General features: G+C 43.6%; 1 protein-coding gene across 1 annotated transcript; it reads right to left on the minus strand.

Annotated features, from left to right (window-relative positions):
* Positions 1-588: 588 nt before the first annotated feature.
* LOC108924353 (putative methyltransferase NSUN7) lies at positions 589-23,354 on the minus strand. Its single transcript, XM_029259293.1, has 10 exons — positions 23,051-23,354; positions 19,198-19,256; positions 14,662-14,798; positions 13,217-13,400; positions 10,348-10,561; positions 9,411-9,554; positions 8,913-9,014; positions 5,287-5,401; positions 3,500-3,634; positions 589-778 (listed from the first exon to the last, which is right to left on the minus strand). Exons 1-10 carry the CDS (start codon positions 23,352-23,354, stop codon positions 589-591), a joined length of 1,584 nt encoding a protein of 527 aa, XP_029115126.1.
* Positions 23,355-24,891: the final 1,537 nt, after the last annotated feature.

Consider the following 24,891-nt stretch of genomic DNA (forward strand, 5'->3'; position numbering starts at 1 on the left):
TCATAATGATCTGCTTTTTTGTCTATTGCATTGGCCTTTTAACTAAAGCCAAACTTAATAACTGTTTAAGAATTAGTAATTCTGTTTCAAAGGAAAAATAGTATTGCTTCATGCAGCCCAAAAATAAAGTAAAAAAAATGTAAATTATCCAGCTGTAGTAAGAGCTGAAAAGCCCTAGGAGAGCAGGTAATGCTGTGGAAACAGAAAGTTATTTGTTGTTCAAGGCTTAGATGCTGGTCCACGTCTCAGCAGGGTCCAAATGTAGCACCTCGAGAAAGGCATTTAACCTGAATTGTGGTAATAAAATATCCTGCTGCAGGACTGCATGTCAGTAAACATCAAAGTAATGCTGTGCATCTGGCACATGATTCTTTTCACAACTAAATTTTCTGCACCATCAGACCTTCACCATCAGAACCTCAATGTTCCGGTCGGACTGTGGGGAAAATCTCAACCGAGGAAGACGACGACACCCTCACAGCGAGAATCTCATCACGTAGACGTCTCATCCATTCCAGAGTCGCCCCGGCAGCCGAGTGAAACAAGTTGCAGCGCTCGTTTGCTCAGCCGAGCGATCAGAGGCACTCCTCACTCCAGACCCCAGGCCGTATGGCGCTCTGTCAGGATGCGGGGTCTACTGGCGTCTCCGACTTTGAGACTCGGCTCTGCCGCCACCGCCACCTGCTTCGTGTCAAACCCGCTCAGCTGTGCAGCTGTCACCACCAAGATGCCACCTGTCACAGTGACTTTGCAAAAGAAGCCACCTGCCAACAAGCCCCTGACCAGTTAATCACGTTGTTCATAGAGCCATTACCTTTTAACTGAAATTTGGTCCCCCCTGTGTGGATAGCCAGACCATGTCAATATTCAAAGCTTGTTTAATCTTTTATTTCTTAAATCACCCCTAACTTCTAATGGGTGCGATATGATGATGACGGAATTGACCAGGGGTGTCAGTCATGTGGTGCTAGGGCTACACGCAGCACGCTGCTTTATGTAATGCGGCCCGCAAGAACACGTGTAAAGTTACTAATATACTTTACCTATGACAAATAATATAAACTCAACAGAAACACGTGACAGTACAGTTAGACACAGCCATAAAAACCCTGTGCACTTAAATAAAATACAATAAAATAAATATTTTTTCCACTTGCAATGACTTTTACAAGTGAGGATGCCGGAACAGTTTGCAATAATAATTGTGGCCATTGGCAAAAAGTAGGTTAGAAACCTCTGGCCTGGACTGAACTCACAGAAGGACTTGAACCTGCTTATTGACTTATTAAATGCTCGTCCTGGAGGGTGAGCGATGCAAAGACATGGACGGGAGCGCAGGCAAACAGCCTAGATGAGCGTGAATAGTGCTAATGGCAATTCTCTGCTTTCGCACTCTTCAGCCTTTCACTGCTGTCCGCTCCAACTCATATTCAGCTCATGTTGAATTCAAGACGCTTCCAGCACCTAACAGTCAGCGTCTCCCCAATTAGATGGCTCGGAGCAAGCGTTAGCAAATCAGATCGGAAGCAGCAAAATAGGTGCTAATGGAAGCAGCATGCTAATGTCTTATGTGGTGGTTCTTACATTATTGATGTACATTCACTTCGGATAATGTTTTAGTGAGCCGCTCTATTTCTGGAAACTTCCAGTATGCTCACGAAACCTGGAGTAATGAGGGACATCATTATCCATAAACATAATCTGTAAGACAACCCAGTTCCAGTGTGGCACCGAGCCTCGGAAGGCTCGTATCCCAGAAGGCTGACTGAATTCAGCAGAGTGTATAAAGTCTCGGGTTACCCTCAAAGGTGTGCTCAGCCCATTGTTTTTGATACTGAAATTGATTTGCATAAGTGCGCAAACTAAGCCGTGACATAACGCAATGATCTGCATATCAAGTAAAAGAACTCTTTTGCAGGCAAAGGTTGATTCTTTCATTACTGGAACATCAAGTGAACAAGAAAAGCCTCCTTATATTATTGATGGCGACATGCTTTGTGCATTTGTAAGGTTTAAGACACTCGGCAGCAGATGAAGATAGATGGTTAAAGAGCCGCTTCTAGCCGAGGCAATTACATGCTTGAGGTCCCTAGACGCCAGGGGTGGGCTGGTACGGCACTCAAGGACACCTAGATTCACGTCTCCACTGCAGCAAGAGTTATAATTCTGGATCAGACTTGAGAGCAAGGTGTGAGGAATGGATTTACTCAGCTGTGAAATCCTAGTGCTGGATACAATCCCAGAATGCACTTCAACACATGACAGTGCAATCTTCATGTGTCAGTCTGACATGGGGGTGAAGACACCACGGTCTAGGGCTGTCATTTATTCCGTATTTAAGTGACACATCAAAAGTGATCTGACTTTAGCAGCGTCTCACATGGGCGATCCAAAAAAGCGTCATATTATACATGTAACGTCTTTTTTTGGAATATTGGCGTCACTGCTGCCACTCCAGCTCTGCGTGCCGCTACCCGTAATGCCCTAGTAACAATGTTGTTAACTCTGGATTTCTTACCGTCACCCTATTCTGTTCACTGCCCATGATGCACCGATGCTCACCCTGCAAATAATGTCTTTAACATGGTTAAGTGGGAGAAGGGTGTAGGGGCGGGAGTTCATGTTGTGGAAAGGTATGGGAGCGAAGGGAGCCACTTTTAAGATGCACGTTGGAATTATCCCTGGATCCCAGAGATGCTCACTTCAAACGGGAGGCAGCCGCAGCTCGCAGTCAGCGCTCCCGAGGATTAAAGTGGTGGGAGGTCCCTCACAGTCTTTGAAATTTTTACAGCACTTTTGCAGAAAGACAAACCAAGCTGATAAATAAATAAATAAAACATTCCACTCAGATATGATTTGTGAGCAGAAATCCTGCTTCTCCATCACTGCAATCTTTGTGGGGTTTAACAGCTGCGCTGGATGCCGAAAAGCGTCAGTGTCGGCGGTTCGAGAATGTATGTGTCACGCCCCCGCTGCCAGCGCAAGTGACGGCACCTGCACCGAATCAAAGCAGCAGGGTATAGAAGCACTGCGTTGACTCACTGGGTTGCAGAACCTCTTCGGAACCATCGCTTCGTCTATGCGTCCACAGAGCTCACAAACACCCTTCCCTTCCCTTCCCGCTTTGCCTCTTCGTTCCTGATCCCCTGGCTCCACGTCCTCGGCTCCAGACCCCGGCTTCGCAACATCGAGCTTGGCTCCTGTTTTGTCCCCGAAACAACGATCGCACCTCGACTGACCCTTGCCTGATCAACGACAACGATTCTGGTTTGCCCCTTTCATGTTCTTCATTAACAGTTCCTGCGATCCCTCTGTCTCCCAGCCTCGTCCCTGACAGTGTGTCATACTGCAGCCAGTATTTCTGGTGGGTTCTGCAGTCAAGGTCCTGGATTTTTGCAAAGATGAGGATCGTGAAGGTGTTCAACGAGAGAAGCAGATGGTGGTGTGAGGAGAAGTGGGAATTCAGGAATGGAGATGGCAGCGACAGCGCTGGCCACACCTGACGCTCACCTCCCTGGTCAGCAGGGCCACGAAGCAGCCGTTGCTGTCCTTGGATGGATCCACTTTGAGAAATGGGTGTCTGGGTTTTCCTGCCACCAAAGTGCTGAACTGGGACAGCGCAGTGGGCCGCAACCTGCGAGCATTTACATTCACATTTTTTTATTTCACAGACGCTTTTCTACAAAGCGATGCACATCTCATAGAAAATACAATGTGTGCATTACATTAGGAGAAAGAGACATAGTTACAGATGTGTGATTCTTAAGTACAGTTAGTTTCTTTTCACCATATGCACCAATGTTCATCACATGAGTAGACGCACAAAACTTTATCAGATTATTGACGATTCCTAATCAAGAGCAGATCTAAATAAGCTAACACAGGGAGAACATGAAAACTCCACATGGGATGAGTGAGGATCAAATCCACCACACCATCGTGACGAAGCCACCAGTGGTACTTTAAACAGCCATGCTGTTATAAAGATGGAGGAGCTACAAATGGATTTTCGGAGGCACGTTCAAAAGGGGTTCTCGCTGGTGTTTTAGAAGACCAGACAAAGTCGTCAGTGTGGATAATTCTCAGCTGATGAGTGGGTGACTGTCAGGGGAGAGTGTGAACAGAGGCAACACTGAAGTGAAAAGATGGGCAGCTACAGCCAGGAGGCCTCAAAAGGCAGCACATGGGCTCCACATCCCATCATTTCACCCCTTTCCCCCTCTTCTCCCACCAGACTGGCTTCAGCCCATTTGGAGACAACAACCATTTGTCTACCTCGTCCATCTACTCATCAGTCCTGGGGGTCTCTGACAGGCTTTTTCTCATGTGAAACAGCCTCCCAGAAAATAAAGGAGATCCTCCTCTCATCCAGGAAAAGAAAAACAATCGTTGTAGCTCACTTCCTCTTTGTAACCGCCACGTCAGAGTTATTGGCATCGAGGCCCTTTCTTCTCTTTTAGCCGTGAGCTCTGGTGTTATTGGCAGCCAGAATCCCACAATTGCTCCCATGATGAATGAAGGATCAGAATCCATCTGATGCTCCCTGCTCATTCTACCCTGATGTTGCTCAGGCAGGAATTGAATAGGATTTCTAACTTCAATACCCTTTACTCTACCAATATGGACTGTATCACGGAGCTTCGATCCAGTTTTCACAAATATTTACACATACACTACTGGTTGAAAGTATGTGAATCCTGTAGTGATTGTCATTATTCTGTATAAAACATTAAACTAATAAAATGTAAATCTTAAAATAAACTTATAAAATGAATACCTGATTATGATTTACACAACTGATTCTATTTACTTACTTGGTATAATCAATGCAACTTGGGCTTCACTTATTTTTGCACCTGCGCTACTTCTGTGTTTCTACTACACACATGATTTCCTCTGAACCAACATATGAAATTGTGATTATACACCTATTTTGTCGGATGAGAATTACTAGTCCTGATTAAATCACTATTTTGTGGTAAAACTAAGGGACACAAGGGGCTCATATACTTTCAAACAGAACTGTACCTGCAGGATAATAAATGATTTGCCTACATAATATCTTGTACAAATGCAAAGGGTTAGTTGAGAAGGGTCATCTCTCATTGCAACCCGAGTTTACAGGTCATTTTCATTTCTCTTACCTCATCGATCACTTATAAGTACGGAGGTATTATTAAGGCTATTTTATGAGCTTCGTTATTTTGGACGCAATTACAAGCTTGTTTCTTATTATTCATGGCAGCTGTAAGGGAATGATATTTGACAGGGTGCCGTGTGCGGTACCTGAACATCCGTTGCTTGGAACCCCCTCCCTGCCGCAGTGCCCTCTCCACCACCTCCTCGTTCTCCTCCCGGTACGTAGAGCATGTGGAATACAGCACTGCCCGCACCTGGGGGACTACAACAGGCCGTGGATTGTATATCGTACCGAACGGCATGCCCAGCCAATCAGAGCATCCTAACGGCTTAGACACACCCACAGGAAGAAGACATGTCCTGCTGATTGGCCTGAAATACAGGTAGGGGTGGAGTCTTGGAGCTGTAGGTCTCCTGAGCAAAGACGTGACCTTGCTGTCAGGTCCTTCATTTCCAACTCTGTTCATGTTCAGTCAATCAAGAGGTCATGTTTTATTTAGTGTAGTGCTTTTTTAAAGTTAACAGCAAAGCAGTTCAAAGTAAATTCAGCATGTCAAAAAAGCAAAGCCCCAATTTGCCGCTTTAGGGGAATCTGAAAAGTGTTTGTTGACCCTCCTAAGGAACTGAAATCAATAAAAGTTCAGGGAAATGATAACACTGTTTCACTGCCCCATACAAATGTGGTACAGTCAATAAGTTCTAAGACCATCTGCCATGTGGCACTGGCTAAGCTGCATGTGCTGAAGGCTTGGAACCACAGCAGTGTCAGTGTCAGCGGCCAGTGTTGGAACTTAATGACTCGACCTCTTCTGTTCTTTAGCAAAGAACTAAATATGTTTTTTATGCATTGCTTTATATGAGTAGTTATTTACAGTGAGCAATATAAGCCATGTTTCCTTTTATGTACATTTTTTCCCAAACTGCAGTATTCAGTGAAGATTCTTAACAAAAACTGACTGTAGACAAAGCTGAAACAGCATAAATTACTTTTGTATTCCACATAATATGAGCAGAAAGGGAAGAAAATTAAGAAATTCAAGAGAGAGGATTAAATCCCTCTGGAGACAGTTCTCATAAATACACACTTTGAAGTGCAATGTGCAATTATTTACTTATAAATTCAAAATATGAACCATTTATTTCATTTTATAGTTGCCTATGCGGTTCCACTAGAGATATTTGCAATTTTTGCAATTTATTTGAATGGTTTTTGTTATTACTTGATTTCTTATTAATCAAATTCTAAAACATATCCTCATAAATATGCATTATGGGGATTTATATTAAATCCAGCTTAAACCTTTCATATTAAGTGCAAGCAGTTTTGAATTTATAATCTACTGTATGTGCATTTCAGTGGTCTCACATCATTTACGTTGGCTTTTAGATTAGAACCCAGTATAAAAAGCACCGTTTAAAAAGACACATTTATATATACATGTCTGAATATAGATCTCACACTGAGAGAGTCATATATCTAATATGCTTATAGTATTTCTTTTCCTTCTGAAAGAGCAACTGCATGATACTTAATATTAAATTGTTGCAATATCTGCATCACTAACTACTCCAAATATGCAATAAATGTACAAAAAAATGCACTGACATCAACAAAAGGAAGAGTGATTCTGACAAATACACAGAATAACGGAGGGGCCCGAGCTTTAGGGAGCGTGTCCTGGTGGCGACGACTCCTTGCGTGGCTGTGGTATGATCCTGAGAGGCTTGCACACTGGACTGAGGACACCGAGTGGGCGACCTTAGGTCACACTTCATGGATCTCAACGCACCACCTTACCGCTGTCTGTCTGCACCTGATTCTGTGCATGTGAGCATGCGTCTGTGTGTATGGGCAGTGCCAGCCCATGGCGTGAGACACTTCCTGGAGGGGAAGTCAGTAAAGTGACTCTGTTCCACCCCACCCCCACACCCTGGGAATACTCCTGCATTTGGAACCGGCGCTCCACCAACAGCTATTAATACACTCAAAGTAGGTCGAATTGTCAAAGCGGTGTTTGCTTCTGTAAGATGATCACAAACCGTGGTACCATGAAAGGACAGACTTGTAAGATGAAGGCTGCTGGTCCAAGTCCCTGGAGGAGCCCTGCAGTGTACTCAACCTGAATTGCTGCAGTTAGATGTGAAACTGTTGAAATAGTTGCTAAGCAGCATAATAATAATAATAATAATAATAATAATAATAATAATAATAATAATAATAATAATGACAAGCTCCCATCAACAGAGCTCCAAAGGCACATGCAAAGCTCTACAGGGTGGCAGCAAGAATTCAGCTCCCAGTAAAGTGCAATACGGGTACGCCAAGAGTACATCAACTACATGCTTTACTGATGTGCAGTACGTACAGCATATACCCCCTGCAGTGGCACCTGTGTGCAGAACGCACTCATGAGCCCTACTCCCCTGCTGCGTGCGAGGGTTCTGAGTGGAGGGATGGTGAGAGACAACAGCCTGGAGACTCAATGAGGCAACTTTAAAGAAGGTTAAGAGAGAAAACAGGTCTGGGTTCGAAGCCACAGAGAAATTCCTCAGCTGTTCGTATGCAGAACCCAGCAGTCACGTCACGCTTCTTTGAGAAAGCATGCTCCGGCGAGTCAGCAGCTTGTGGGATTCAGGTGCACCCTGTGCACGTCTCCTCAAGATCAATAGGAATCTGGATTTCATTAAGAACAAATTAAAGTAGAGTCAGATTAATGGTGACCTCCTAGAAAGTGTGCTGCAGAAACAGTTACTGAAGACTCATTTACCACAGTCTGCTCAATATGCCAAAAATGTATGTGTGCAATTATAAATTCACATGTGCAGTTGGTTTTTGCCAGATATATAAATCTGCAGTGATAAGAAGCAGTTTTTCGAAGGCAGGTGATCTGATAAATAATTGTGAGACAATTAAAATTCAGGCATATTCTTCCTGGATTGTGAAATATTATCCTTTAAATCTCATTTAGAACACTCTAGAGGAGTTTTGGGGAATTAATCATTATATGAATGGTTACCCAGGTGAAATTATTAGACTTTAATATACTGAAAGTTAGCAAATTTAATCAGGAGTTATTTTTCCTCAATTAAATCCTGCTAATGACAACTGATGGTTGAGATGCTTTTTTACTATGGCCTCCACTGTTATCATAATCAATCATTCACTGTGCTCCGCAGAATAATGTGTTATCCGAGAAGTAATTTGGACATTTTATTATTCAATAAAAATCTCTATAGACTACACTAATACTGTATATTCATATTTATTTCACATATGTTCAAGAGGACACTTTACATCTTATTTTTCATTTCAACGACGCAGCTCAGGTTTTTCCGGAGTGAGGGCCAAGAATCTTTGACCGCTAATCATAGACTTCTAATCTGTGACTTCCCTGTCACGAGTCCAGCTACGACTGTGTCAGGCCCAGGTAGACAGGGGTTGCAAAGAAAAAGACAGTGGGTATACAAAAGGGCAGGGTTTCGCGGGGGCTCACTTGGCCCACACCTCACCACTTCTCCTTGGGCTCTTGTGACCCCCTGTCCTGTCCGATATGCAGCCGGCCTTGCCGTCATTCTTTGCACCAACACCCTCCCTCTACTCCAGAACTTTAAAGCTTTCCTGGCACTCTGAAGCTGCACAGATGCTCTTCATAAAGAGCCAATGAGGCATTGTGTTCTGCTATAAATATACTGGGTTTCCTATGTTTTTGTGTGGGTGCTTTCAACCGTGTTTATCCCATATATGACACATCGCTCACACTCTGGGGACTTACACTTCATTGCGTGTGTTAGATCGCGCATCTGCCCGGCCGCCAGGGTGTCCAGCTTCAGCTGTGAGAAGGTCTCTTGGGAGAGGTCGTGGAGCAGGTCCAGCTCTGAAAACCACAAAGACCACCCGTGAGTGCAGGGGTCTCACCACTAGCTGCGTCCTTGTGTGGACTCTTGGGACAAACGCTGTCCTTGTTCTCTGACGAGAGCACAGTTCATCCCACCGCCCAAGAACATTTCACTTTGCTTCACAATAGCACAGTAAAACAAAGAAGTCTAATAATAATCATAAAAACACAAAACAACATGCAAAATGCATATGGCCCTGTAGACTGTGGCAGATACTGTAATGTAATGTAGCCACTATGTTTCACATATTATTGGTTGCACTGTACAAGATACAGAAGCTGAGGGGGTTGTGTGAGTCTTTTGTACCTGTGAGTGAAACATCAGTTTCCAATCAGGTGTGAAGGACACCTGAGGTCGGCGATGAAGACCCATACCTTGGCCCTCAGCAAGGAGAAGCTCCACTGGGTTGCTGACGGCGGAGGCAGAACACAGGGGCATCAGCAGAATGACTTGGACCTTCTGCACCGATGGGTCACTGGGGTCCAGTTCCAGGAAGCTCTCCCCCACCAACTTTACATCTGGAGAACATACAGAACACAGTTAATAACTTACAGTAATTTCCCATCTTATTCTCTGATTTTGTCGCTTGGGTGAAGTGTCTGGATTTTTTACTGTTAAAGACACTTGTTAAAATACAACACTTCAGACATTCAAATGTGTCCAAAGAGTCACATTAAATTGTAAAAGTGACGCCCCCATCTGTTTTTCCATACAACCATTTACACGGAAGCAGAAATTAGCAAATTGCACTGGGAAAAGGGGCTCTTTTTATGAGTGTGGTATTATCTTACGTTATTAATTCCACTTTCATAAAAACCCTCTCAGTTTTCCTCAGAGAGAGCAATTTAAGTGTGATGGATTAACATAATCAGGCAAGAAACATAAAACAGAAATACGAATCCAAATAAAGAAAAAAGCACTTTTCTTCACTTCATGCCAGAATCTCTCCCTAAAGGCAGATTTACAGATGCTACCAACAAATTATAGGCACGATCAAATATGGAACTATGGATCAAAGTTGGATCGGAGGTTCTAAAGAGGGAATCATACTGAAAGTCCTCAGAAAAGCCACTTTCACAAGAGTAGAGATGAGGCTGAAGGAGAAGAGGTTCAAAAATACCAACAAAATGCACAAAAATTTTGCTCTGAGATCGGAATGTAAATCAGAATGTGTTCTTAACAGCGGGGTGCAATAGCATACTGAGCAAACAAGAGATGGCAGTAACTCCTGCATTCCCGCAGCTCGGTCTGAGTGCTGAGCTGGAGAGTCAAACAAGCAGATCAGGCACACGTGAAAAGGCCTCCGCATACTTTTGCAGCCCATGCTCGCCAGGGTGTCCGGAAGCTCCTCTCTCTGAGACGGGGTGCGTCCCAGCCAGCAGACTCGAACCTGTGCGGAATCTGATGATGCCAGCATGGCCGCTTGGGTGACAGTCGAGACCGAGAGGTATCCAGCCACTAGCACATGACAACTCCGAGTCAAGAGGGGTCGCAAGCAGCTGAGAGCCAGGCTACGACACTTGTCCTGGAAAGCAGCGATTGATCACAAGATGTCAAATAGACACCTTTATTACCCCATGCAAATTATACAATTCCCCAGCCGTTCTCTCAGTGCCGTATTATCACCCAAGTTGATAGGAGCAGTGAATAACATTATGATTAGAGCTGTTGCCTCTCAATCCAGAGCTTGTGGGTTCCCTTAACAGTAGTTATCCAGCTGCGTAAATGGGTGTACTGCTGTTGGAAGCTTAACACTGAAAGTTGCTTTGGAGAAAAGCATCAGCTAAGTGAATAAATGTGATACATTGAACACAGAAAAGTAATATTAGTCTATTAATTTACGTGATGATTGATAATCAGTACCGGCTTGATGACTGGACGCTGAGAGTTTCCGTTGTTTAAATTTCTAGCGTGACAAATCCTCATCTAGTCTTCACTTCCGTATGAACTGGGATGAACTTGACCTTGAAATAGTTTGAATTCGATCGGACAACACCGAGCTTTGAAAGATGCCCCGGGCCGATTGTAATGGAATGTGAAAAATGGCAGAGGGAGAACTGGGGCTGAGTTCGACTGCGTTAAGTAGAACTGAACAACTCCGCCAACTTCAATCGATCCTACAGGCAATCAGGTGAAATGGTGACAGTGTCGGGAGGTAGCTTCTCGCCAAGTGGAGCTCATCGTATCGCAATGCGAGGACCATTGGACCATCAAGGTGGAAACCACCACTTTTAAACGATTTTTAGACCACCGTTTTTAAATGATATTGAGATCTTGTCTGACAAATTTAGAAGAATTAAATGCATAAAAACAAGAAAGCAAATTATACTTCCTCTACATTCAAAATATACCTTTTCCCCAGAGCAACTTACACTGTTAAGGTAACTACAATTATTTGCACGTCTATACAGCTGGCTAGTTTTACTCGAACACTTAAGGGTAGGTACTTTGCTCAAAGGTACTACAGCAGAAGGTGAGTTCAAACCTTTGACCTCTAAGATCAAAAGCAGCAGCTCCAACCACTACCAACATGCTCTTTGCTTTTTAATGATACAGACAAGTGGGCTAAGGATGAATCCAGGTTCTGAGTTTTTATTCGCAGTGGAAGTGGTGCAATCTTCCGAAACAGATCTTTTCACAGCAAAGTCACAGCAAAGAACAAACGGACAGGAGCAGAGTGGCTGGACAAATCTGAGCCAGAGTAAACAAGCATGATTCTGGAAGGTGCCTCTGGAACCAGCCTTCTTGTAAAGACTGCATGGTCTGTGCAGAAGAGGCTCCTGGGAAATCAGGAGAGGAGAACCTCTGGTGTTCTGCTGAGCTCCAGTAACTGGGGTTTGTTCCTTTAATAACTGTTGTGCTGTAAATTTATTCTGTTTATTACACCAAATTTACTTGTCCCTAGTATGAATAGAAGAGAGCCAGAGACAAACCACATTTATATCTCTCAAGGTCTGCAAAGTGGAAAGTGTCTGTTTCCCCAGAAGATCGGGGAGGGGTGGTGGATGCTGATGAGAGCGGGGGTTGGGGCACGGGGGGTAACGGGCACAATGCGACGTTACGGGCTGGTAAATGTCGCTACAGGCTCTTCAGCCTATTCACCCGAAACATCACTTGCCATCAACTTTCTGCAGTTTGCTACAGCTCAGAGATTTCTGATGAGAGGCACGGGACGTCTCTAGAGTACACAGGGTCAGGGTGAGAATGACATTTAGTCTTGATGTGTCAGTCTCAGCCATGCCTCCCGTGTCTGACGAGAGCTCGGACTCTTTAGGCTAACGGAAAGCGGCTGAAGGGAGCTGCACGCGAGCGCACCGATCTACAGCACATACTGTATTACTGTAAGCCCTGATGGGTTAGGGGTTAATGGGTGCGTACGCTAAGAACACGAACGAGGACACCATGATGAGCTCCATCGACAGACGTGTGTGCTTTTCCATGAGGCAGCAGACCAAGATGAAATCTCAGCAGCAACACGACTTGCTGCCGTATTATTTAGGTCAGAGCTTCTACGTACGCCACTTGCCAAGTGACGGGAATCATGGGAAAATAAGGTGGCCACCCGGAAGAGGCTGCCGTTACTGTATAACGCCAAAAAGGCTAAATATGAATCAGGCAGCATCATGTTTAACGCACAAGCTCCTTAGTCCTAATATCAGCAAACACACGCCGTGCAAGGCATTACTAACGGATACAGCGCTTAACGGAATGGTGAATGTCACCAGTTTCATTAAAATATCATTTGCGTGAAAAAAGTAACGATAAAACAAAAATAAAAACACCAAGTCCTATAAAATGTAACATACTTGTGGGATTTTTGAAAAAATAATATAATTATAGGGGACATCAAAATGAGATCATATAATTCTGACAATAAAATACAGTAACAATAAAGCAATAAGAAAAGAATAGTTAATTTTGTAACTCGGCTGTTTTCCTCAATGTGCCCTCGCTGTGTTTCAGAGGGGTTATATATAGTTGCAATGTGCACGGCAGATATTGCAGCAATGTTTCTGATGTATGTCGTCTGGCATTTTGCAGTTAAGATGAATGTCTCAAGGTGCCACTCAGATCTGGTTTGCTGCAGGAGTGAGCAGGACCCCCCCCCACCCGGAAAACCCAAATACCCTGCTTTTAAAGGCGTGCCAGCAGAAACACAGCAAGCCACGGCGAAGCCGACCTGAACAAGCAGCTTATGATCGCCGAAGAGCCGAGCAGCATAAAGGTCGGCCTCGAGGTGGGCGCGGAAGGCCAGCAAATCCGGACAGTGAGGGTCCTGGCAGAACGTCGGACCTTCCAGCTGCCCGATCGATTTCACCTGCGAAAATCCCCCTCTCTCCAGGGCGCTGCACACATCTCGAAGGCTGGGCAGATAAATCACAGAGGCAGAAAAAAAAATCCATCAATTTTTTTCACTCCTCTTAAAGTAACTTTTTTGTATTGAATGAGCAAGCAGTCAGACTGTAAAGAAAGCAAATTGAAGAAAGAGAGGAAACGGATTGCACCTTATCGCTTTCATTGACATGCTCTCTCTGAGAAGGGAATGCGACAAACCGCTTCGTCATGACATTGTTTCCACATACTATTCTTTTGACTGATTAGTATATCTAACAATAATAAAAAACAAGGAAAAGCTTTCCAAATGGTATATAGTGACTCTCTTGGACTGTCACACTCATGTCATGTCAGAGTCTTCACACAGCTATAGATACAGAATTTGCACTGTATCTTACCCTGAACAAATGAGAACATCTGGCCTGAGATGCAGAACTGACCCCTGACACCACAAATTTCACAACAGAAAGAACATTTTTTACTGTAATAATATTTATGATGTTTTTTAAATGAATATGAATAATGTCTTTGTATATTCTCCACAAAAAACTGAAAAAGTTATGAAATGGAACTTACTACAACTGATCAGAGGGGAACGTACAGTATATTTGACTGAGGAAACTTTAGAGCAGGGCCCCTGGTGAGACTTGAACTGATAACCTTCAATTCCTTATTTTCAACCATAATGCTGCTTGTATGTGGTTATACTGGCATATGGACCCACCTGGTTTTAAGCCTGTTGACCCAAGCGTAAAGGGGCAAAGCATTAGCCCTCTCTTTCCTTCGCTTCACGGGTTCGGAGAGGAAGTCGTCGAGGGAGCGCAGGCCCCGTTTTATCCGGCAGCGAGCCAAGGAAGCTGCCAGTCTAGTTCTAGACCTGTGTCATGGGTTCGGGGAGTTCGGGTGTCGAAGGGGAGGGGCATGCGCACACGGAGCAGAAGATTTATGATGAGAAGTTTAAACTACCTCGGTTTTGCCCTCAGTAGAGGAAATAGTTCAACTGAGGTGTCTAACTGTCAAACCCTGCACCCAATTTAAAGCTAGCAACAGTGATTTATCTGCTTTGTGGACACATTTGTCAATGTCACTAATAGCATAAAGGGGAAACTAAGCATGCCAGCACTTGCAGGACACATTTCACTTGATGTGGAAAAAATAAAATATTTCAGCGAGCAAAATGATCTTCTTTCCATCTGAGTAATAGGAAACAGTTTGAAGGCAAGGGATTGAATATCCAAAGAATGGATGATCAGAGCAGTATAACAATAGCTAAATACCCAATGACCATACCTGTACAGACAAATTTCCACCTCCCTTACTTCCACCAGCTGTCTGTCTTTCTCAGAATTTCCTCGCTTTCTGGGTAGAAACTTCCTCTCCTGTAGGTCATACAGCATGACCATCACCAGGCTCATCTGATCATCTGGCTGGGGGAAGACCAACACACAGGCGAAAAGATTCGTGGACACATACAATATATACTGTGTTACTTTATCAGTCTTGCTCAGAGAGGAGGTCCACAAACTGGAGTGTGCTAAAGATCACAAGACTTACATAGATGCCAAGATGTGTGTGGAATACAGACCCCAGCTGAGATGGAAGAGCTGGACCTGCATGTAGGAAATCAGCTCCTTCTGTTATTTATTCATTTCCGTTCCTAGAAGTATTGACAGTATCTGCTCAGCATGCTTTTACAACAGTCCGTCATGGCCCATTTCTCAAGAAAAGAACCACCTGCGGGAAGGTATGAGGCAGGTGCACAACACCTACCAGCTCCAAGCACCTGCATCAAATATGGGGAACAACAGGTGGACAGATAGTTGGAGCACAGTCCTGAGAAGTCACAGCAGCCGTAAGAACACGTAACTGGGGCCCGCGGTGCTGGCAGGGTCTTTGTAGTAGCCGTTTCAACATGTAATAGCTTGTTTCATCATTGACACTTCCGTCAGTGTCTGCACAGCTGTTCACCTTTATCTGCACAAATACTTCAACTGCACAGGTATGAAAAATCTCTGCATTGCACTGCACATAAGCAGCTGCTGAGTAAATTATTACAATAAACATTAAGAATGTTATGGGCAATTCAGTTTAGTTTATGAGAGAAGGTGCATTCAGATGCAGTTTTGGCTTCGTAGGTCACCGAAATGATTAAGATCGACAGAGCAGTGACATAAACTGGGTGTTGTACTCGAGGAATGGATGAAATGTCCTCTGTAAGCAGAGCACAAACGCTGAGGCCGAGCAGACAGAGGCCGCCGCTGCTCAATCATTGCGTTCCACTTTTTCCACTGAAGCATCAATCTATTTCTTTCCCATGGAGCTGGCAGTGACACGGTGCTCATCATGCAGTTCTTCCACAATCCCCCCGGGAACTGTCTGAACACACCTACGCTAACAGATCTGTCCCCTGGGGAGTCCACTGAAAAACCGGGCCACAGCACCACAGTAGGGATGTAAGGAAGTGTGTGCGTTTGCGGGTGTGGTTGTGGGTGCGGGGGTGGGGGTATGGTTGAGGGTGTCTATTATTCCCTTGTGTGAGAAGAGCAGAAAATCAAAGAAATGTGTCTGCCAATATTGTCCATTAACCGCACACAGCAGAGGCGTCTGGAGCGAGTAATCTATACGGCTCTTTTTTGGCTAGTGTGTGTGTGGAAGGCAACCCTTTGGAGCCATCACTTAGCAGGTACAGACAGCACTTCGTTACGCTATACTGATGCCTGCCATTACCTGCCCGATTCTTTTTAATACAAATACCGTAGTAAAAAAATAATGCATCTTTGTATAATTTAGACACATGCCTTTTCTTAAGCTACAAAATGAGATGTATGCAAATCAAATCAATTTATAACATTTCCATTTACATTTATTCACTTAGCAGACGCTTTTGTCCAAAGCGACTGACAACAGATACTATGCAGCGTTTCTAGCCCACACACCTTGTTCACCAAGGTGACTACATTGCTAGATACACTACTTACAAGGGGTAACAAAAAACACAAAAATGAAAACAAAAAATATATATTTACTTGCTGCTGTCAAGCTGCCTACAAAGAAACAGGTGCAGCGAGACTGTATTTTCTTGACCACTTCATAGTTGTCATCGGTTTGGTTTCTTTCTGTCTCCGTTTCTTTATTTCTTCACGTGAACTGGCATCACACAAGTTCTAAGTGCTACTAAAAAGAGAGATTTTGTGGGCCAAACCGTGACGGCGGAAGGAATGACATAAATTCAACATGAATTCAGAGCCGTTTCCCACGTCTGGGCGGCTCCCGGTGTGAACAATAACAGAGGCCCAGTTCGGTTGACAGCAAGTCCACGTCTAGAGAAGAAACCTGCCTGGTTGAGGTGCAGGCGCCTCGTGGAATCATTCAAAATTCAAAGGCTGTTCCCTGGCAACCCGCTGCTTATTCTAACAACTGTCACCAGTGCCGGCTTGTCTTCTGCCAAAACGGATCCTTCTACTTATTCGTGTGGATTCCTGCTCCATGTGTCGCTACATTCCTCGTAACGCTAACGCTTTCATGTACATAGATTTGAGTTTATTCTACAGCAGACCCTTGAGATGTTGCTCCGTTCGGGTGTGTGCGGGATCTCAGTCATAAAAGCAATTATACTGCTCCCATCTGCTCCACACACATAATGACATCTGCTCATCTTGCAGGAACCAGCACAGCAGAGAACTTCTGCATACAAAAGCCTGGGAAGTAGGGTGTGCAAAACTGAAACTTTTTAAATTAACACTACATGTAATCGTTGTATAACGAAAATGCTTCTGTATTTTCTCTGTTTTTATTTTTAAAAACAGCCACAGGGAAAAGTGAACAATTTTACAATTAACACAAAGTGAAATTAGAAAACCTTTGGAGTGGCAGATAAAGGTGGGGTTCATGTTATGGAATAAATGTAACCAACTGCAGGGCTGATGTGCCCACCTGGGTGGAAAGAGGCAAAGGGACAGCGCGTTTCCGAAACAAAAAGGGTTTCTTTTTCGAAAATCAATAACAAAAATTAGCACATGCAATTTTCCCCTATAGTTAATATTAAAAAAAATATAACACACCTATCAAACACAGTGCAGAATGTATGATGTAAAAAAATCTTCCTCCTCTCTAGCTCAGACCAGCCTCTTATTTGTCCATGTTGATGTGAGCAAGTGGTAGCAACTGGTCGTCATTAATTAGGTTTGACAGCGACGGGCGGCGGACGACTGTCCATCGTGCTCCTTCCCACCACCCCTAGGCATCGAACCACTGCTTACCAGCTCACACAAAGTTCACGATTTAGAGTTTATCCCTATAAAACAGATTCACTTTCCTTCTGACTGCTCTTCCTGGTGAGGGTAACGGAGATAAAAACAGGTTTTCCACAATAAATCCGCAACGGTCATTATCCAAGACTGTGAGCACCATGGATAAGGAGGCATCACTTTTTCAAGGGCATTCAAATCAGTACTGCAATTAAATACTAATGCTGTACAGTTAAGATTAGCAAATATCTGAATTAAATATTTTAGTAAAATTCTGAGTTGGCAAGCAAGGAAACACTTTCTCAGTTTTTTTTTTTTTTTTTTTTTTTTTGATTCGTGGTTTGTCGCAAGTAAAATTCATGTTTGGATTTGTCACATTCCACTTCATGTTGTTCAATTTTACTTCAAATGTTATCTGTTTACTACTTTGCATTTAAATTGGATTTTCAAAACCAAACAGATCACATGGATGACCTCTTTTTTATTATCACCTGCTGGGCAGGCGGCAATGATGAATCTGAATGGCAAATTAAAAAATAAAAATGTATGAGACACTAAACAGCAAAATGATCAATACTTTGTTGTGCATTTTAATGTGCATTTGACATATTTAGTTTGCCCTTCAAGTGCTGCATATCAGAGGTATTTTCGACATGTTGATAATTTGCGGGCCATTTTATGACAGTTATTTTAACTGCGGGAGTTTTTAATTTGACTTTCTTGAATATGTCTGAAAAGTTTTTGAAAGATCTGAGTTTATACCACTAAATGCTTGTTCACCGAAAAATAATACATTGAGCAACACAGCAAATTATTCATTTGATATACTAAGCACATAGTAATTTTCAGCCAATTTCTATCTTAAAGTTCATTTCACCTTTGTGTATTTTAATTGCATTCCAGAAATGAAATTATTTGATCATATGTTGTTTAGACACATTTCGTGTTGAATTATTGTGTCCTTGTACTGTATTTCCTGTAACCCTCGGTAGATGGGATATATAGTTCTGTAAATCATCATGAGGAAATCCATTTAAACAATTTGCAAAGGTGGCAGTCCACAGAGCAGGGCGCTTGTAAGAAGCTTTTGAATCAATTTATTCTTATTGTCAGTGGAATATGTTGTTTTCATCCTTATACAGACTGTAACACAGCTCCTGCTCCAACAAATTACAATTTACACAAAGTGTGATGCTGTCTAATAGCCAGAAAATAACTTTCAAATGAAACCCGGAGACACCAGACCCAAAGAGAAAATGTGTCGCAGTAGCTTCCGTTCACTCAAGGGCTTTTGATTTAAATCTAAACCAATCCGACTCACTCTTACGGGTTCATGAGTTCCGCTCTGCTTTTCTGTTGATACAAGCGAGCGAGTGTTCATGAAGGTGGCTGACGTGGAGATGTGCAACAACTGCTAAACCCAACAGACACCAGCAAAGTGACAGCTTCCCTTTAGTGCTATCAGCACATGGGCAGGGGACTGAATTCTGCTTTTGATGATGCTCCAGTTACACAGCCTTCCATTCCCACCATGTGTAGGTGTAGGACTACGCTCACCAGAACGCAGCTCTGTACTCACCAAAGGCTGCAAAAGGTTGAAGCAACTGTCAATCATAATATCGTTGAGAAGTTCAAGGTCTGTAAAAAGCCAGGAAAGCAATCTTAGAAAAAAACACTTCTTATGAATTAATTTAATATCGGCACTTTGAGCACCGCTTCACCATAACACCACCTAACATCAAATGCATAAATAAAGGCACCGATAAACCAGGTAGGCTGTAAAATTATGATATATTCAGGTAGATCCTTAGGTAACAATAGCTCATCTGCTGTACGTGACATCTGCTGAGTTGCACATTTGGACAGTAACCCAGTTTTCCTCACAGAATTCTGGGTGCTCATTTGAATGCCCTAAGAAATTATGAAATTGCGCTGCTTTGTATTACCGATCGGGCCTTTCACAATCTGAGCCGATATCTCCAGGCATGAAAAAATTAAATACGTGTGATATAGGGCACTTTACCTATTGTAGATTAAATACATTCTAAAATTAAGTTGATGTCAATCTATCTTGCTTTTTCTCCACGAAGATGGAGTTACACAAGAATAGAGGCAGCAAGGTGGTGCGGTAGTGCCTGGATGGTATGAGAAAACACGGACAGCCTGTAGGGAGTTCGAATGTTCTCGCTGCGTCTGTGTGGGTGTCCTCCGACTGTCCGAAGATGTGTAGTTCAGGTGGATTCACGACATAAATTGCCCTTAGTGTGTGAATGGGTGAAGGATTGTGTGGGAGTGGCTTAGATGGACTGGTGTCCCATCCAGGGTGTACCCCCTGAGCCTTGGACCCAATACTTCCAGGATAGGGTTTGCATTACCATGACCGTGCTCAGAACAAGCGGTTATTGAAATTGGAGGAATGGATAGACCAGAAAAGACGTCAGAGCCTCTGAAAGTGCTCCGGAAAACGACTGCTGGTAGAAGGCATTCAAATGCACCCACTGTACATGAAAATACTGCAGGTGATTGTGTACATTTGTTAAAGCATCAAATCAGCCGAATTAGGTGCGATGCATCTGCACAAGTGTTTGCCATACTTCTACTCCGTGAAGTGCACGGAGTAGAATTTACACATAAATTCAGATTCAGTCATTACCAAGACTGGTTGGGTTACTTTCATCATTCTGTGTGTCATATGTAGTCTACTTCCACCTACAGAATACTGTATTTCAACAAAACTGTTAAATGCAACAATGAACATTCTTGGGATTTTGATCAAATGTAATAAGATGCAAAATAACAAATGATGGTGGTCATAAGGAATAAGTAACTATGACTGTCAAAAAGTGTGACATTTGAATACTATGAACATGCAACCAGCTGTAGAATCTGAGCTTTGTCGGATACAGGAATTGTTTTGGTGTGTCTGTCCTCTGTATCTACACAAGCCCTGAGCACACAGAATGCTAAAAGTTCACAGATTCCCCACAATTATACTTTACTCCTGGCCGGGAGTCAGCGTATTAAAGGTAAAAGATGAATGAAGGCTTGCGATCGAACTGCAGTCATTATCCTGACGTGTGTGCGACAGCGGGATACTAATGTTGTGTGTGTCCCAAATGATGGCAATCCACATGGTGATATCTTTGAAGATGCATGTGGCAGTTTTTGCTTATTTTGAGCCCCTTCCGCAGACAATATGTAAACGCTGACTGCCGAGGACAAACAAGCAAAGGGAGAATAAACATTCACCACTTTGCCTTTTTCCCTGTTTTCTTTTATCTTTGTGTTTTGTGTGGCTCTTCTCATCTGTAAAGTGGGAATTAATCTTACAAATTTGCTGAAGTCACAAAAATCATAACTTGAAAAGCACATGTATATTTAATCAGGAGCTGCAAGCCAGGAATTACCCATACATTTTGAAATGCTTGCATTTAAGCCTAATATCTATGCAAACCGCTTGCAGTGTTAAAAAGGGCAATTGAGTTAAAATGGGCAGATATTGATGAATGTCCCAACCGTTGTCACTGGCTCGCAAGACAAAGAATATGAAACCTCAGCAGAGCCTGGATTGTACGAGGACTCGCGTTCCAGTGGAAACCTGTGCACTGTATCATGAACATTAAAGAGCAAATAGACCAAGACTGAAATACAACTACAACATAAAGGGAGCTAGACCACTACCATAAAGCATATTACAAAAATTAAACACAATGAATATAATTAACTGGAAAGTTAAATTATACCAATAAAATGTCTTATCAGGTCCTCTTCAGCCTGTCCTTTAACCACACACACAGTCTGAAACCGCTTGTCCCCGGCAACACGGGGTACAAGACTGGATGGGGAGGGGACACACCCTGGACAGGATGCCAGTCCATTGCAAGGCACCCCAAGCAGGACTCGAACCTCAGACCCACCAGAGAGCTGGACCTGGCCGAGCTCAATGCGCCACTGCACCCCCTGACCTGTACTTTAATGTCCATTCTCATTAACATCAGGCCGCATTAAAAATCCAGGTCAGTTTTACATTTACTGTTGAAAAGTTTTGCATTTTACCTTCAAAAAGCTGGCTGTGCGTGAATAAGATGACATGTTCCCCTATGTACTCTCACCTTAGCTGTCACTTTCAAGATCCTTTGCGGGGTCCTATACTTGTGTCAGCAGGCTGCATTTCTCTCATTTAACTAGAATTTATCACACTATTCTTTAAACTGTAAATGCACACTTGCGGAAGACATGCAGTAAATGCACATTTCCTCCTGAAATTGTTTTTAAAACAGCAGCGTGAATGTATGTTTAAATATCTAAAGCCAGTATTACTGAGAAAGCAACAATTAATTCCATTTCACCTGTAATTGTTAATTATTATTTTGCTGATGCCTTTGTCCAAGGTGGATTACAAAGCTAGGTTTTTGTACTGAGGAACCGACACCAGTTTTATCCGTTTATACAGTAATTTTTAATGGCGCTTTTCGGGGTAAGAACCAAGATGAAGGGTACTATTTCGAGATATGAACCCAGGTCCTTTGACTGTAGTACATCTAACCCCTGCCGTACCCACTGCCTGTAGCTGGGGTGATGGAATTTAAAATTGTGTTGGTATTTGTGGCGCTGCTACAGACTGTCTCCGTGAAGAAGTCGCATTTTGACCGCACTCGTGTCCCAACGCACCTCTCTTAGAGACTGACACAAGTCTGTTTGTTTTCGTTTTGTGTCATCCAGTATCCTCCCTTATCTCCATGGCAGCGATGCCCACTTTTACTGCCTAGTCTTGCCATCAGTCATATGGATTACTGTATTGGCAAATTGATTTGTAGCAGCACAAAGCCATCCCTGCCCCTTAAAAGTGTTGTCAGAATTCACGAGCACATTTGACTGCGAGGGATTTCACATTGTTATACTTGCATCTCAACGTAAGGCTTGTTGTGCTTGGTAGTTTATTTTCTAACACTCCATGTTTGTCATCTACCGTGGTGCCTTCCAGCATTCTCCGCAAAAGAAAAGCTATTTTGTTTTTCTTTCAAGCAGCGCTGAATCACCTACAGGCATATCTTGAGACACACGAGGGAACCAACACGAAACTATAATCAGTGCCGGAATAACACACGGAGGTAAGATATGATAAATTCCACAGAACACGGAAATGTGCTGCGCAATGCATCGTAATTATAAATGCGGCACGCCGTCTTGTAATATTGTACTAATTAATTGTAATTCATTAGCTCCAACACAGTGAATCGGAAGGAAAAACAGAATGGCTTCAGTCATCTTCTATTTTCTTTAGGCCGGGGGCTGCCTAAAATCGTACATCCCCGCTGCTTTTTTCCCGTCTGCAAAATCCTGGGCTGCAAACGTCTGAAACGGCTCTCGGTCACGTCCGTTTCTTGACGACACGAGTAAATGACCCTTCGCCTTACGGTTAGGGTACTCACAAGCGAGGGTGTCGAAAGCCAGCTTGTAGGCCCGGCGCCGAGCCTCCTCATCCTTGACCTCGGGGAGGTGCTGATCCTTCCTCCTGCCGTCACCCGGCTCCCCACAGGTGGCCTCCTGCTCCATGCGAGCCTTCCGGAAAACGGCAGCGGCCAGGGCGTACACGTTGTTTGGGAAGCCCCCCGGCCCCTGGTTTCCGGACGGCCGTGCCGGGGCAGAACCTCCACCGTCGTCCTGCGGCGTCAGAACTCTGCCCCGGCCTGCACCAACGGGCTCGGAAGCCCCACCGCACTTCGCCAGCATCATAATCCCTGTTGCGGACAAGCGGACCGCTGGGCTCGTCTGCTCCGGGACCCGTGAAGCTACTGGATGAGGTCATTGGTGCACGCGATCAGCGAGTGCGTGAACGGCGACACGCAATAGAGGGGTGTCACAACGCCCAGCATCTTGCACCAGTAACGACTCGGTCCCTCCCGCAGCTCTCATTCGGTGGCAGGGCACACTGCCATCCGTTACAGGTAATTCTGAACCTTTTCCAAATTAGCTTCACAACTTGCCTTTAAAATTTAAAGAGCTGTGGTTTAAAATGACATTCAATGAGTATCCAGTCAACGTAATTTAAAACTTAAACAGGAGCTAGTGGTATGACTGCTACTATATCCTCCCTGCCTCAGGTCTCCTCTTCAGATTACAGGGAAGGCAATGGCAAGTTATCTCGAGTGCTTTTCTTTTTCTTTTATTTTTATTTACCCGTGTAGGAGTTGCTGAAAATAGGACACCGTGAGCGAAAAAAGAGAAAAAATGAACTCTTACAACCACTTTTCTTCTTTTTTTTTCATGTTTGGCAATGTGCAGACAGCATGCTGACTGATGTTTATTCAAGGCAGAGCTGTCCAGCTCTAGATCAGCTCTCAGATGGATGAGAAGCCAGGAGATGAAGTTTAAGTAAAGCGCACTGGTGAGGTTGATGATCCTTTTGGCATCTCCAGTTCACTCGCCCGAAACTGCTCCTGTAATCCGCCACGCGCGCTTGGGTTCTGCTGGTACCAATTAAGATGACAGTGTAATACATCATTCAGAATAAATACTGAGCTGCCGGGCAAAGTGCTTATGAGGTCTGTGCTGTTAACCCACATATGTGTGTAAGTCCCCTGAACTAGTGCACCACTCTGTACTCTTCTCTGTCCCGTAACTTCCCGCTAACCAGCTGTCCGGCCCGAATTCGAGGAAAAAGTGCTGTATTTTAGTGATGAAAATGATCACCGGGCAAACGTTTCAGTACTTCCATCTAATGAAGTCACACACGCAAACACACACACACATATGCATTGTTGCTTATGTTTGACACACAGCGATGAAATTTTCCACTGGTATATGCACATTCATCTGAGCTGAAAAATGAGAACACAGAGACAAAAACTGTTTGAAGGAACTCCCCATAAAGACTGAAAGCCTGATAAAGTCATGAAAGATAAATGATATGTTACTTTAGTCACAGTGTACCAGCTCATACAGATGTCTGTGCAGATGATAGTGAGGATATTCTAATTTATTTAAATTTTTTGAATTGCTGAAAAGCAAATACTGACAAAAACTATACAAGAGTTATGAGTTTGGTTTAAATTCCGCATGAGTGGTATCACATTATTTTGTTTGTTTTTCAAGTCTGAAAGGTTTTAATTCAAAAGAAAAGGATGGAGATGTCAGTGAAGTGCAAGATATGTTCTACACGTCATCGCCGCAGACTTCACAATATGCAATTGATGCAAAATCTTGTAATACCAGCATCAAATCATCACCTTGTACTGCAAGAAAAAACAGTTTTTATGTCACCCACTGCAAC

The sequence above is a fragment of the Scleropages formosus genome, chromosome 16 (assembly GCF_900964775.1).
Source record: "Scleropages formosus chromosome 16, fSclFor1.1, whole genome shotgun sequence".
Classification (NCBI taxonomy): Eukaryota; Metazoa; Chordata; class Actinopteri; order Osteoglossiformes; family Osteoglossidae; genus Scleropages; species Scleropages formosus.

What these genes read in the sequence shown, in the direction of transcription:
- LOC108924353 (XM_029259293.1), bottom strand. Translation starts at nt 23,354, where the DNA reads ATGATGCTGGCGAAGTGCGGTGGGGCTTCCGAGCCCGTTGGTGCAGGC. An exon ending in GTGGAAATTTGTCTGTACAG is followed by an intron (nt 13,401 to 14,661) that starts GTATGGTCATTG and finishes TTATCTGCCCAG; the next exon opens with CCTTCGAGATGTGTGCAGCG. An exon ending in GGCGAGCATGGGCTGCAAAA is followed by an intron (nt 9,555 to 10,347) that starts GTATGCGGAGGC and finishes TATGTTCTCCAG; the next exon opens with ATGTAAAGTTGGTGGGGGAG.